Here is a 15334-nt window from a genome sequence, read left to right on the forward strand (position 1 = left end):
ATGACAAAAATACCAGTCCCTTCGCATAGTATGATATATCCCTGTTTCTTTCTCTGTTTCTGTTTCATTCTCCTCATCGTCTCCTCTGTCACTCTGACGGCCACCGCTCTCGTCGTTTCTCCGCCGTATCTTAGGTAACCATCACTCCACTCCTTTTGGGTCATTGATCTGAGACTTAATAATTAATAGACAAAGCATATATTTTATAGACTTTACATAATAATAATAAAAGTATGTAGCAGGTTGTACCCAGAACCTGAACCTTAAAATTAAGGATTCTTTCATTTCTAGCAAAATATATTAAGGTTCACAATATATAGCATAATTTGGGAAATTTGAATGATTCGAAGGTTTGGGTGTTTTATTTTATTTGGAGAATTTGGGGAGGATGAAAAACCCATTAGCTTTTGCCTTGAGTCTTGTTAGATTGAGCTTGTGGCTTGAATTTTGAATATTTTTGGTGCTAGGTAATGGCTTTCTCCTCCGTAACAAAGCACTCTGCTTCTCTCGGTACATTCCTCTACAACAGTATGCGGAATAGTGGTTGTGCCTCCCAATCCCAAAGATCATGTGGCCTTGCGAATGCTATCTCTTCTGTAGGAACTGTTTCTGATATTGGCCTTCGACTCCTTCCAAATTTATCGGTTAGTTTCACAATCCCTCTTAATTCTGTTTTAGGATCACATCACAAATTGCCTCATTGATCACTGCTGTTATTGCTGGCATGACGCACCTCATTTTATTGGGCATTGAGGTTTGTTCAGATCTTGTAAACTAGAAATTCACGTGCTTTGTTTGCTTGCAGAGAAATTTTACAAAAATATGTAGTAATCTCACAATTGTCTATCCAACCTTCACACGCCCATTGGATTCTTCTTGGCTATAAACAAATCCTTTTCTTTTTTTTGTTAGGGTTGCTCAGTTTTCCTTTTTTTTTTTTTTTCTTACTTTCCTTGTGTTAAATGTAAATTCTGTGTTTGGATTGAGGTTTTTTCATATGGGTTTTTGATTGTTTGGGGTACTGTTGCTCTCTTTGAGATGGGTATTCTGAATTGGTTGACTTATCTTGTTGGAAAAAATTAAGCCATGTTTATTGAGGGATTTGATTTTATTAGTCTTTGGCTAATATGTATGTTAGTATTTGTAAAGGTTTTATTATTGTTTATTCTAATTTTGAATTAGGAGAAAATAAGTCAATGACAAGCTTGATGATGAACCAATTATTTAGCATGATCTTCTGAAACTAGGTAAATGCATTTGTAGATACTGGTCATCAACGTTAAAAACATGGTTGATAGCACAAGGATACTAAAACAATTGTTGTATGGAATATAGACTTTCCAATTCACCTCAAAAGAAGTGCTTCTTTTTTATTAGTAAGTTACACATGCACCCAATGGGTCTTAGCCCTCCCCCTAGAACTTATAAGAGGAGGAGGTGCCAGTTGGGGTAGAGATCATTGGCAACCTTTGAAGTAGTTGACACAAGGCAATGTGGTTTAGATAATGAGTTTGGAGAATAAAGGATCATGTACCATGCCAAAAAGTTTTTTTTTTTTTTTGGAGGGATCAGGACAATGAAGCTCCTCCCAGAATGGGGATGTATGAGTCTATAAAGTCGCTGAGGGATTCAGGATTTGATAGGTCTTCGGAGTTTTTTGAAGGTTAGGCATTGTTAGGTTAATAGAAGGGCTTTAAAATGGAGGCCATGTGAATGGCCAATGTGGTAAAGAAAGCTCTGAGTTTGGAGGAGAGGAATGTGGTGGAGGCAATATAGACGACAATAGGATTTGGGAGATGCCCAAAGCTCACGCATTCAGTATGAAAATCTTACAGTGGGTGTGGATTGTAGATGGTTGGTTAGAAGTTAGAAGATAAAGGGTGGGGGGGGGGGGAGGGTATTTTTTTTCCTCTTCTTAGGCACTTTAACCACAAGAACAATTTGATTTTCTTAAGGTATAGCATTGTGTCTCAACCCTTAATTATCATATGTAAATCTTTTAATACTTACTTAAGATAGAATCCAAAATTCTTTTCATCTGTTATTGTTTCAATCTGGAATTCAACTCATTGATCAATTGAACTAAATTCTATTAATAGTATTAAATTGAATTTAGAAGACCATTTTAGGATTTGGGAGACCCCTAAAGCTCACGCAGATGCAGTCTCTCTATGCATTCAGTATGCAAGTCTTATAGTGGGTTGGAGATTATTGGTGAAAAGTGGTCGCCTAAAGAAAGAAGATAGGGGTTGGGAGGGGGGGGTGTACTTTTCTTCTTCTTCTTTGGCACTTTAACCACAAGCACAATTGTTTTTCTTAAGGTAACCATTTTGTCTCAATTGAATCCTCCAATTCCCTCCCAATTTTAGCCGGATGTGCATTTATTTTGATTTTTAAATGCCACATGTCTTACATCTAAATAAGAATTGGAGGGAATTGGAGGGGATCTTATACCAAAAGGATGACAAAGAAATTAAAGTCTAGCAAATGGTGAAAGGTTATTGAAGGCTAAGTTGATTAAAAGCTAGTGAAAGGAATGCAACTCTTCAAGCGACTCTCTCTTGGAAAGCTTCTTGAATCTGTTATTCATTAAAAACTGAGTAATCTGTACATCTCTTGCCTTATTTATACTTGCTAGCTCGACTATTAACTGCCATGGACCCTAACATCACATGGCCTGCTTGTTAAATAACTAACCACTAACCATTTCTGTTACAAGATATCATCTGTTCTAACAGATTGTAACCAACTAAACAACAGCTTTACCTTAACTAACTTCTCTTAACCATGTGACAGTACAACTATTACACATATTAGGCTACTAAGTACAAATACTACATAGACAAATATCAGCTACTGACTTGAGTTGTACTGCTGCCCTGCTGCATGCTTGTTGCTGTAACAGCTTGTACTGTTGCATCATGCTTCTGCTGCTGGTTCAAGGCACACAGTTGGCTGCTGCATCAGATTATGATATGTAAATCTTTTAATAATTATTTAAGATAGAGTTCAAAAAAAATTTATCCAATATTATTCCAGATGCTAGAATTCAACTCATAAATCAATTGAACTAAATTCTATTAAGTTTAGAGAGGGAGGGGGCGGTATTGTTCCTTTCCTTGGAAGGAGGTGTGGAAGGTGAAAACTCCTCGTGTCAGATTTTTCATATGGTCCACTGCGAAAGGAAAGATTTTAACCACCGACAACCTGAGGAGAAGGGGTTTTACTTTTATCACTCCTGGTGTATTATGTGCAAAGCAGCTGGGGAGGTCATTGATCATTTTTTTTTTTTTTTGGCATTGTACTGTTGCCGGTGAGCTATGGGCTTTTATGTTAACTCTAATGGGTCTTCATTGGATGATGCTTAGAAGGCTTATCAACTTGATTATTATTTGGTCGGGGCAGTGTGGTGAGAGGGTGATTTCTAGTAGTTGGGGGGCTATTCCTACATGTTTACTGTGGACTATATGGCAAGAAAGGAATCTGCGTCAATTTGAAGGGAAAGTACATTCAATTATTTGATTCAAATTTCAGCTGTTATGTCTTTTGTTTGAGTGGCAGAAAGCTTCTGACAATGGGTCAGAGAGGGATTTCCTGGATTTTCTGGGGGCAGATTATCAATGGCTTGATTCCTGTCTATCTTTGTTTCTTTTTTCCTTTTCTTTTTTGAGCGTCCTTAGTATACTACCTGTGTACTTAGGCCTCGGCCTTTTTCTTTTCATTATTAATAAAGCTTTTTACTTACATAAAATAAATAAAAAATTTATTAATAGGATTAAATTAAATTTGATTTGTGGTTTTTGATTGCAAATTGACTAATAGATTCATCATATGTGATTTGTATCCATTGTACTTCCATTCAAGCGGAAGATGCGATTTTTAGTGTTATTTTGGCATCTTCTGTGTGCAGTTTCATGGTGTACGAGTCCAATGCATTAATATTGGAGGAGGAAAAGGGGAGATTCCAGACAACAAGCACCTGCAGATTGCTCTTCAGCACATTCATGGAATTGGCCGCTCCAGAGCTCGCCAAATTCTCAGCAAGCTCAGCATTGAGAACAAACTCGCCAGGGAGTTAACAGGGAGAGAACTCTATGCTCTCCGTGAGGAACTCAATAACTACATGTGCGCACATGAATTGGTAAATTTCTCTTACTCTCTCCCCTCGCTTCTCTCTCTATCTCCCTCAAGAAGATTGCAAGTGTTTGGCAAATGTGGATATAGTCATAGTTCTGATAAAATTAAGAAAAGACTTATGTGCAGTTTTAGATTTACTGTAAACAAGTTTCTGTGTATGACAAACAAGGATTTGGTTTTCTCCTGCTCTAATTTTTAATGCAAGGATATCAAACAATAGAAGTTTAAACTTTTTTATGTTATTCACAAAATTTGATTTTGGGTTTTCAGAACAACCAAGTTACAAAGGATATAGCAAGATTGATGGAGATTCAGTGCTATAGAGGGATAAGGCATAGTCAGGGTTTGCCTTGTAGAGGACAGCGTACGCACACCAATGCCCGGACCTGGAAGGGTAAGGCAATTCCCGTTGCAGGAAAGAAGAAAGCTTAACATGAGGGTTTCATCCCAGTTTCTTGGGTTTTGACATATGAATTAGCTTTGGAGTTCAAATTTAGTTTTAGTTTTAGTGTTTTTTTTTAAAAAGACCTCCACTAATATTTTCAAGGTCTTTTATTTGTTGCCTTAAAAATTTAAGTTCCTTGGGACATATGATTTGCTATTTTTTATGTCGTTGATGAGTGGTAATTTCTCTAGTGCTTTTTTCGTTGCTTCAGAAATGGTTTAGCATTGGTTTAGCGTGGAAAGTTGGTATTTTTCTTGTGCCGAATCATTTTATTTTAGGTTCTATTTATACAGTTTGAAATTAAAAAAATATAAAAAAAATATTTAAAAAAGAAACTGAAATATTTTGTTTGCACCTAAATTTTAAAAAATTGTTTTTCATCCCTAAGTTATTGAAAATATTACAAATATCAATTTTCAATTGAAAAAAAAAAAAAAAGCCTATGGTCACCATCCTTACTCATGTAGCTAACAGAATTCAAAAGTTGCAAAGGTACTTTCCATGGGGGTGATAACAAGACTCATTTGGGACAAAGTATGCGCGCCTATGGCTAACAGTGATTTAGGTATAAGAAAAATAACTACATTCAATAAAGCTTTACTAGGAAAATGGCTATGGTGGTTTGAGAATGAGGAGACTTGGCTTTGGAGGAGGGTGGTAGTAAGGAAGTTTGGGGAAGAGTGGGGGGATGGACTTCTAAGTTGGGTAGGGATGTTCATGGGTGTGGCTTATGGAGAAGTATCCGTATGGGTTGGGAGGATTTTAGCAAAAATACTCAATTTGTTATTGGGGGTGGGGAATGGAATGAAATTTTGGCAAGATGGGTGGTTGGGGGATCAACCTCTTCAATTGGCTTTCTCAGGGCTGTACGATATTGCCACTAATAAAGAGGCATTCATTGAGTCTTCTTTGACAAGGTTAGGAGCAGGGGAAATGAGGAGTTGGGATGTTCATTTTACTCAGGATCTAAATAATTGGGAGTTGGATATAGGGGCACACTTACTTCGTATCTTGGAATCAAATACTCCTTCAACGGATAATGGGGATTGGATGAGATGGAAGTTGAAAACTAATGGGGATTTTGACATCCCTTTTTTATTATTATAATAAGTTGCAAGGTTCTTTTTCCTTTGTCTTTCCTTAAAAAGGTATTTGGACGTTAAGTCCCCTTGGCATTGTTTCCTTATTTGTTTGGACTGTAGCTTATAATAAGATTCTTATGAGTGATAAGTTGAGACTTAGGGTTTTGATTTTGTTGATTGATGCATTATATGTCGTTGTTGTGGGGAGACTGTGGACCACTTACTACTTCATTGTGAGAAGCCTCATTGGTTGTGGAGTTGTGTTTTAAATCTTTTAGGATTTCGCGGGTTTTACCAAGAACGATTCCAGGAATGCTTTTTGGTTGATGGAATTGGTTGGAGAAGCATTGGTCTAACATTTGGAATTTAGTTCTGTTGTGCTTATTGTGGTGTCTTTGGAAGGAGCGCAATCAGCAGACTTGTGAGGACTTGGATAGCTTTAGCGACCATTTGCTTGCTTCTTTTAGTGGATCTCTATTCGACTTTTCTCAAGCTTAGAGACTCACATCTAGTGATTCTCTCCCTTTATTCTTTGTTCTCTCCTCTTTTGTAATTAATTATCTTCTTCTTTTTTCCTTTGTTTGTTTGTTTTTTTTTCTTCTCTGTAAATTTTGGTTTGCTTTGTGCTTTTCATGCATAAAGTAACCTTTTGAATATACATCTTTCTTACTTATCAATATATATATATATATATATGTTAATGCCCATTTTTTGACAAAGGGCCCAACAATAGAAGAAGTCCAACAATAGATAAGGTAAGAAGGAAAAAACAGTGAAGAAATAAGGAAATAAGCCCAGTGGACTAAAATAGCAGGATTGATAGCCAGTAAGCCCACAAGAATAAAAAGAGGTAAAAAAGAAGTAAATGGGTCGGGGAAGCCTAAGGAATGAAATGATAAGCCTATGGGAATAATAAGAGGTAAAGAGGAAGTAAATGGGTTGGGGAAGCCTGGGAAATGAATTAGTAAACTCAACGGTTTGGCTTAAAGGCCAATAAGCCCAAAAAGTAATAAGAGGTAAAGATGTAGTAATTGGGCCAAAGAAGCCCAAAGAATTTAGCAAAAATCCCATAGGAGTAAAAAAGGTAAAGAGGGAACAAATGAGCTGAGGAAGCCCAAGGAATAAAGTAATAAAAATGGGCTGGCACGACAGGAATGTTGGCCAACAAGCCAAAAAAGGTAAAGATGTGGAAAGTGGGCCAATGAGACCCTGAGCAAAAGATTAATGAAGAAATGAGCTGGCACGGCAGGAACATCAACCCGCAAGCCCATAGTGTAATAAGAAATAAAAAGAGAGGTAAAACTATAACAAACACGATGAAGTGATAAGGCAGGATCAGTGGCCAAAAGGCCCACGATCATAGAGAAGAAAAAACACGGGCTTAGAAAGAAGATGAAGGGTTATGCCTAAGCGATACCCAGTCCAAGAAGGGATTAAAGGAAGAAAATATGAGCCTAAAAGCCCACACATCCTCATGCCACAAAAGATAAAACATCAACTAGCACGTACATCAGAATTAAACAAATGCAAAGGCAGCAGAAATGATGTGAAGGCTAGAAAGAAACAAATTCAGACGGAGTGGAGCATGCACAAAGGGCCAGAGCACCACCTACTTGTACCCAGCCAATACATGGGAGGTGGGTCACGGGTCAAGGCTTTCAAAGGGTGTGGTTTGGCAATGGGGAGAAAATGGGGTCTATTATGGGGCTCCCACTCAAGTTTCTTTGGGAGAAATGTACTGTTGGGATGGCAATTCACCCAAAAGAAGTAAGTATGGGCTGAGACCACTTGATGCATGCCATAGAGGTAGGTGATGAGATAACTTAATCCTTATCAAGATGGGTGAAGTAAAAAACTGAGGGAGGTAAGAAACAAGACAAGTAATTTTGTCTGGGAATGGAGAGTGGTGCAACCAACACACTCTGAGTAGTGATATTGGCTAGGCAATTGGCAGGCTAGTGGGCAATCTTGGAAGGATACCCATAAGGAGCCAAAAGCAATTGAGGGGCAAAAATGGTAAATCCCACAATAGTAGGTGATATAAAAATGGGTAGCTGTGAACAGTAGAAAGGACGGAAGGAGAGGTAGAAAAAAAGAAAAGAAAGAATAGAGAAAAAGAAAGAACACACAGAAAAACCAGAGGGAGAAAAAAATATGAATAGGAATAAAGGCATGCATCAATAGACTACTTTTTCTCTCCCTCTTGACAAACCTACTTTCCGAGGGATTGAGAATTGAAGCTTAAACCATACCATTTAGGTCCTTTTTCCAAAGTCTGTAACTTTTACAACAGGAGCCTTTCTTGAGGTTACTCACGTTGGAGATTGGCTCCCTTCTTAGGTTCGCTTCTGCTGAAAATCTAAGCCCCCTGTCTGGTAGAAAAGTTTTCCTTTTACTATTCATATTTATTGGGTGATTTGTTTACTATTCAGTTATTAAGTTGTTTGTCTTTTTTGCTGTAGCGTTGTTTCTATTTGTTGTATTATTCTACCATAACTTTATTAGCTACCTTCCATTCTTAATGTTGGTTTTATTCATCTCATTTAGTATTATAGTTGTTCTGTTGTATTGTGTTTCTGCCGTAGCATCTGTAACCAGTATTCCTACTGTGGCCATGCCGTACACCCAGTCCACTATGCCCATGCCAGAACATGTCTATATTAGGATGGCTTAACTTGCGCATAAGCTGGCCTAAAGTGTAGTCCCATTTAGGCCAGTCCTAACTCTCTTAGCTCTTAAACTCTTTAGAAATCTATAATCTGTAGAGTAATTTGAGGAATTCTAGGCTTTTGCCCTTATTTTAAAAAACAAATCTAGCAATATGTCCCTATTTTGAAACTATTTAGGTTCGTGTCCCTGTTATGAAACTCGATTTTCTTAAAATCGAGTTTCAATGTAAAACTCGATTGGTTTAAAATCGAGTTATGCTAAATGAAACTTAAAAAAAAATAATAATAATAAAATAAAATTGTGGAACTCAAGTTCAGGGAGCTCGAATTCCATTCAAAGAACTTAAGTTCCTTTCAAGGAACTTGATTTCATGTGACACGAGTTCCATAATTTTTTTTTTTTTAAGTTTTATTTGGCATAACTCATTTTTAAACTAATCGAGTTTCAAAATAGGGACACATACTTAAATAGTTTCAAAACAGGGATACATTGCTAGATTTTTTTAAAAATAAGGGCAAAAGCCCATTTTCTCTGAGTAATTTGTGTGTGTGTTCAACATGCCTCACTTACTTGTCTCTCCTGGATTTATATAGCCTTTGTGTGAGTAAATGCTCAGTCTATTGGCCTCTCTAACATTGTACCACAGTTGGAGGATTTATGGCCTAATAATGACCATTTATCCTCAATCCTTTAACATCTGTAATAGCCATTAAATGCGCATAATTGGACGGCAATAATGGCTCCATGCTCATTTATCATTTGGACATTAAATGCTATCTAGAACTAATGCGCTTACGCTCGTCCATACTTTTACTCGTCATTAACACGAACAGTTTGCAATATGGACGAGCATTTTATCGCTATTCATCAATTATGATTGAGCTAAAGGGTTAAATGGCTCATTTAATAGCCATTCAACTTCCCCATTCAATGTCTTGTAATGGCTGTGTAATGGTCAGCTTGAGATAATTATAACAGCTATGAGCCGGTGGCTGGAAAGGCTGCACGTCCGTTACACTTGTGCCATTTAAGTAAGGAGTTTATATCTGAGTATTAATGTGTGCTTATGATAGTCCTTAGTAATGATGGTCATCCTTACTAATGATGATTGTCTTTAGTAATGACGGTCGTCCATAGTAATGACGGTCACTTTATGGACAACCATTTTACACTACTTGTCAGTTTCCCCCTTTATTCCTTTGTTGTCGTTTGTTTGGACGAGCATAGGAATATGAAAGGTTTTTGGCAGTTCAATCTCCCCTTCGTGTCCTGAGATTCTCGTCCCATCACATTTAATGCGAGGCGTCTTTCTCATTAGGTGATTAACACATGCCTTTTCTTCATTGGTTGCACGTGTGAAGTTTTCTTGAGCTTCCCGCTCGCCTTGATTTTTGTTTTCCTTTTTAGAAAAACTGCTTGTCGGTTTTTAACCATGTGAATTTAATCATATGACTTACTCTCGCTTTGAGAATTTGATCGTCATTACAATTATGCTTGTCAGTTTTTAGCCATAATCATATGCTTGTCTGTCATTGTAATTGGCAGAGTCTTCCCTATAAAGAAGACGAGGTCAGGATTGTTCAACCCTACTTGGAAGGTCGTCATTATCACCTGATCATTTGCCTCATCAATTTCTAACACTGCTTTATTGAAGCATTTTACCTACTTTCTCAGGGCTTCCCCTTCCTGTTGCTTCACAGTTAACAGGTGTGAGGTGAGCCTCTTATGGCTTTGGCCCCAATGAAATGGCGGACAAAAGAGTTGCTTAGCTGCTCAAAGTTTGCAATAGATGTCACAGGCAGCTTACTAAACCACACCCTTGCTACTCCTCTAAGGATTACTGGGAATGATTTGCAAATTACCTTATCTGGGATTTGCTAAAATTTTAATATTTTCTTGAATGCCCTTATGTGATCTAAGGGGTCCTTAGTGCCATCGTAAACCTCCAACTGTGGGAGAGGAAATTTGGGAGGCAAAGGGCACTCCAAAACGTTGGCAGTGAAGGGTGAGTCCGTCCTCTTGATCATGCCATCAAGATTTATCGCTGTCTTTCCCTTCATGGCGTTCTTGACTTTGTCTAACTCCTTCCTCATGTTTTTCATCATCCGAACGTTGCCATGAGTCGACTATGCGATGTACTTAGAAGTTTCTCTTCAGCTATTTCCTAGACTATGGGCTTCATCATCATTGTCATTGCGATTACGATGTGACTGTGACGTATTTGTGCCTTTTGAACGCACTCTCCGCTTCAAGTCTTCATTTTGTTTATTCAATTCTTGCACATTGGCTGTTAGTGCTTGGATTTTTTGAGCCATCACCATCAGGTTTGACAGTGCAGTTGTGGTAGAGTCCATTGGTTCTAAGGAACTTAGTCAGTAGAGAATTCAATGACTTATTGATTGATAGCTTGCCGTCCTCACAGATGGCGTCAAACTAATGAAGCAGAATTTCACATCGTCAGTATGTTCCTCATCAACATGATGGACGACTTGGAGCTCGTCAGTATATTCCTCGTCAGTACTATGAACAACCTAGAGATCCTATACCAAAAAAAGCACTAAGCAGATAATGACACTAGTAAGAGTGTGCATGGGTCGGGTTGGGTCAGGTTAAGGGGATTTTTTGACCCAACCCACCATGGTAGGTCAAAAAAAATTCAACCCATCACATAAATCCAACCTAACCCAAATGGGTCGAGTTGAACCCATGGGTTGGACAAATTTATTATTATTATTATTATTAAATTGAGTAGAAAAAAAAAATATAAATATATTAAAAAAAACTTAAAAATTAGTATCAATATAACTCCTTAAAGGCAACAACAATTGTAATTTACTAGGGTTTGTATAAACTAATTAGTTTTTATATAAGATAGGAAGAATTGATTATTTTAAAAAATTTACTAATTATATAATATATTTTAAATATATATATTAAATATATGAGTGGGTCGGGTCGGGTCGGGTTTGGCGGGTTTGGAATTTTATGACCCAAACTTAACCCGACCCGCTATCAAAATTTTTTTTGTAACCTAACCCAACCCACCAAGCCCTAAAAATCGACCTAACCTGATGGGTTGAGTTGGGTCAGGTTGGTTTTGGCGGGTTGGTGGATTGGCTGCACACCCCTAGACACCGATTTGGGGCCTGCTAAGGACCCTCTGATACTTAAATTAGTTTAAACTCTTTAGAAATCTATAATCTGTAGAGTAATTTGTGTGTGTGTTCAACATGCCTCACTTACTTGTCTCTCCTGGCTTTATATAGCCTTTGTGTGAATAAATGCTCAATCTACTAGCCTCTCTAATGTTGTACCACAGCTGGAGGATTTATGGCCTAATAATGACCATTTATCCTTGGTCTTTTAACGTCTATAACGGCCATTAAATGCGCATTATTAGATGGCAGTAACGGCTCCGTGCTCATTTATCATTTGGACATTAAATGTTGTTTAGAACTAATGCGCTTGCACTCATACTTTTACTCGTCATTAACATGGATGGTTTGCAATATGGACGAGCATTTTATTGCTATCCATCAGTTATGGTTGAGTTGGAGGGTTAAATGGCTCATTTAATAGCTATTTAACTTCCCCATTCAATGTCCTGTAATGGCTGTGTAATGGTCAGCTTGAGATAATTGTAACTAATGCGCTTACGCTCGTCCATACTTTTACTCGTCATTAACATGGATGGTTTGCAATATGGACGAACATTTTATCGCTATCCATCAGTTATGGTTGAGTTGGAGGGTTAAATGTCTCATTCAATAGCCATTTAACTTCCCCATTCAATGTCCTATAATGGCTGTGTAATGGTCAGCTTGAGATAATTGTAACAATTGTGAGTTGGTGGTTGGAAAGGCTGTATGTTCGTTACACTTGTGCCATTTAAGTAAGGAATTTATATCTGAGCATTAATGTGTGCTTATGATCGTCCTTAGTAATGATGGTCGTCCTTACTAATGATGGTCACTTTATGGACGACCATTTTACACTACTCATCATATATATAAAGATTTGTTTTCACTATTGTAAAAGGTTTTTTTTTTTTTTTTCGTTCTTAGACTATTTATAAAATCTTTTAAAAAGTTTAGGGACAAAAAAAAATAATTTTCTAAAGTTTAAGAATAACATAAACAGTATTTTAGCCCCCCAAAAAAAAATGTAATTATTCCTTTTTGCAACATGTTGGGTTCTTTTACTTTTTGGTCAAAACAAGTGTCACATTTGGATACGTTGGTAGATTTCGATTCCTGATTTGGATTGTCGATTCTTGATTTGGATTGTTTGGGATGTCAAGTTTGAAACTCATACCAATGGGTTGTCTGTTGATCACTTTCACCTATCATTGTGTTTTTTCTTAAACAATAAAATAATGCAATGAGCTTATGAGTAAGAAAATGAGATGATAAATGTGAGAAAGATTTTTCCCTTATGAAGATTAAAATATACAACAATTAGATCAAAGTTTGCAAATATATCCCAAGATAAAATGAATTCAAATGAAAAGCAAGGTTTATAAATATATATGTAGTAATACCAACAAAAGTATCGAACAATAAGTAGAGTGCATTACCAAGGGGAAGGAAATTATCTAGAATCTAGATGACAGATAACAAAGATGCGGAGTATCCTAATTTTCTTTATTGAATATGAAACTTTGATTTTGTTAAATATGCAACTTTGAGAGTCAAAATTCATGTTAACAAAGCATGATTAGTGGTGACTACAGATGGCCTTTTGTTTCCTGCCACAATAGTAAAAGACCCAAATTTTAGACGTGCTAAATTAGAAAATACAGTGAGAAATTATTAGAACCTCCAAGTCAAAATTCTCTAATTTCTCACTGGAACCTCCTAGAGGACCACTGATGTCGTCCTCCCAGCTCTTGCCACCCAATAGCAAAATGACACCTATCCATTTTTCTTGACTCAACTCCACATCAACACTTACCCATTACCTTAACTCTTGTTAGAAAATCAAACCAAGGTTAAAACTAATAGACCTAACCGGATTTAACCCAAGATTAACAAAACAATGATTCAAAATTTTTCTCAAACCCTTAAACATTATCTGCCTCTTTCTTTCTCTCTCCCTCTAACTCTATTTCCCCAATATCTCTCTAGAGAAGAAATTTCCTTTTTCTCTCTATATGAAACTAAAATTTACAGAATTGTTAAGCCATGGAAGGCTGCTATTTTCACCTATCACCATCTCCATAGGAACTCTAGCAACGACACAATCAGTGGAGGGCCAAAGGGAAAGCCAAAAAGTTCCATGGCGATCGGTTTCGGTATCGAATCTGGTGGGAACGTGAAAATTTCGGGTTGCAGGTTTGTTGTCGAGAAGCAAAGATAGGACCCAAAACCCACATGCTCCACAATGCTTGTTTTTGTACTCGATTTGGTGGGGGACATGGGAATTTTGGGTTTTAGGTTTTAAGACCCTTGCTCATTCGATCTTAATAGGGACATGGTTGATGAGATGAAGGCATATAAGTGTTTTAAGTTCTTTTCAATTTGTAATGTGGGGAAGATTGTATTAGTGGTATTTGGTTGTAGGCTTACTGCTAACTTGAAGGAATTGGTTCTGATGTGAATTGTTTATGTGGTTTCAGTATAGTTGTTTTAATTTGGAGTTGTAAATGCTCTTTAGAAGCTCAGTTATCTTTGCATTAGATTGTATGTTAGGCTATATTAGCTATGTTAGCTTTTAGTTATTGTGTTTGCAAATAATTTTTGTGTTTATAGATGAGGTTCATCTTTTTGTTTTGTTGTTTGGATCCCATTGTAAATTTTGTTCATTTTGACAATAAAATTTCTCATTTGATAGACTATTAGTGATGTTTTTTTGAGAGAAATGTTAGAAATTTTATTGATGTAAAGCTATTGTATTACAAAAACTTTGGCCATGAGCATTCTGGGTAGCACATGAAGGCCACAACAAGTTACATTACAACCAAATGTTACATTTGCCAAGGCCAAAACAATGAAAGAAAAAACAGAGCCTAGCTTTGGGACCTAGGCAGCAAGCAGATGAGTTGAAAAACAACAAAACTAGCACCTTTTTTTAGTCAAATGGCAGTTGCATCTTCAGTTACATTCCCCCATTTTTTTTGCATCCTAGTTTGGTTTATTGAAGGATGAGCAAAGGAAAAAAACAACCCAATTGTCCTAGAATATCTACTAGCTACAGCAACATCTCCAACTAGTTGGAATGGTCACAAAAGGAACAAAACTTAAACCTTAGCAAGTACCCAAAACTACTAGAGAAATTCTTCAATCCTGAAATATCAAAGGCATACAGAAATGTTGATTTTGATTTCCACATTGTGAATCAGACTATTGCAAACCATTTTTACCAGCAAGGCTTGTTTGATCTTGGAGATAGCATATTAAACGAGGCTGGAGAACCAGAGGCAATTGCAATAAGATCTCAATTCTTTGAAATGCATCAGATACTTAAAGTTATGAGAATTGGGAATCTTGAGCCTACTCTGAAGTGGGCCTATATCAATCGTGAGAAGCTCAAACAGAATGGTTCAAATATTGAGCTTAAACTTCATAGGCTACAGTTTGTGGAGATTTTACACAGAGGAAGCCTATCTGATTCACTCAATTATGCCAGAGCTTACCTTACTCCCTTTGCTACCCTCCACACGGAGGAGATCCAGAAAAATAAAAATTTTTAGACCATGTTTTGGTTAAAATCTAACCCAATAACAGTGACCAACTACCTAAGTACTGAAAAATTACAAGAAAATAATTCACACAAGGTTGACAGGAAAAAATAGTGTCAAGTGATATTTATAGGAAATGCAACCAAAGAAAAACCTTCCAATTTCTTAAAAATTAGCATGAAAATCATTTCAAGAAGTGTAAAATCTCAAGATCATATTTTTATGTCTTATGTCATGAATTGCATACCAGCTTACTCTAAAAAGTTGTAAAAACCAGAATGTGTAAAGTCTCTTGCAGAATCAGCAATATCGATAATTGTC

General features: G+C 36.9%; 2 protein-coding genes across 2 annotated transcripts; both read left to right on the forward strand.

The window, feature by feature from the left end:
* Nucleotides 1–24: 24 nt before the first annotated feature.
* Nucleotides 25–4803, forward strand: LOC115975745 (small ribosomal subunit protein S13, mitochondrial-like). Its single transcript, XM_031096658.1, has 4 exons — nucleotides 25–134; nucleotides 468–644; nucleotides 3911–4141; nucleotides 4408–4803. Exons 2-4 carry the CDS (start codon nucleotides 471–473, stop codon nucleotides 4567–4569), a joined length of 567 nt encoding a protein of 188 aa, XP_030952518.1. The 5' UTR covers nucleotides 25–134; nucleotides 468–470; the 3' UTR covers nucleotides 4570–4803.
* Nucleotides 4804–13611: 8808 nt separating this feature from the next.
* LOC115965612 (protein RMD5 homolog) lies at nucleotides 13612–15025 on the forward strand. Its single transcript, XM_031084879.1, has 3 exons — nucleotides 13612–13667; nucleotides 13803–13920; nucleotides 14675–15025. The coding sequence occupies exons 1-3, from the start codon at nucleotides 13612–13614 to the stop codon at nucleotides 15023–15025; spliced, it is 525 nt and encodes a 174-aa protein (XP_030940739.1).
* Nucleotides 15026–15334: the final 309 nt, after the last annotated feature.

This window comes from Quercus lobata, chromosome 2 (genome assembly GCF_001633185.2).
Source record: "Quercus lobata isolate SW786 chromosome 2, ValleyOak3.0 Primary Assembly, whole genome shotgun sequence".
Lineage (NCBI taxonomy): Eukaryota > Viridiplantae > Streptophyta > Magnoliopsida > Fagales > Fagaceae > Quercus > Quercus lobata.

Coding starts and splice junctions, on each gene's coding strand:
- LOC115965612 (XM_031084879.1), top strand. CDS start 13,612: ATGGCGATCGGTTTCGGTATCGAATCTGGTGGGAACGTGAAAATTTCG. Junction 13,668..13,802: donor GTGAAAATTTCGGGTTGCAG/GTTTGTTGTCGA, acceptor CGATCTTAATAG/GGACATGGTTGATGAGATGA. Junction 13,921..14,674: donor CTGCTAACTTGAAGGAATTG/GTTCTGATGTGA, acceptor ATTGTGAATCAG/ACTATTGCAAACCATTTTTA.
- LOC115975745 (XM_031096658.1), top strand. CDS start 471: ATGGCTTTCTCCTCCGTAACAAAGCACTCTGCTTCTCTCGGTACATTC. Junction 645..3,910: donor GACTCCTTCCAAATTTATCG/GTTAGTTTCACA, acceptor TTCTGTGTGCAG/TTTCATGGTGTACGAGTCCA. Junction 4,142..4,407: donor ACATGTGCGCACATGAATTG/GTAAATTTCTCT, acceptor TTGGGTTTTCAG/AACAACCAAGTTACAAAGGA.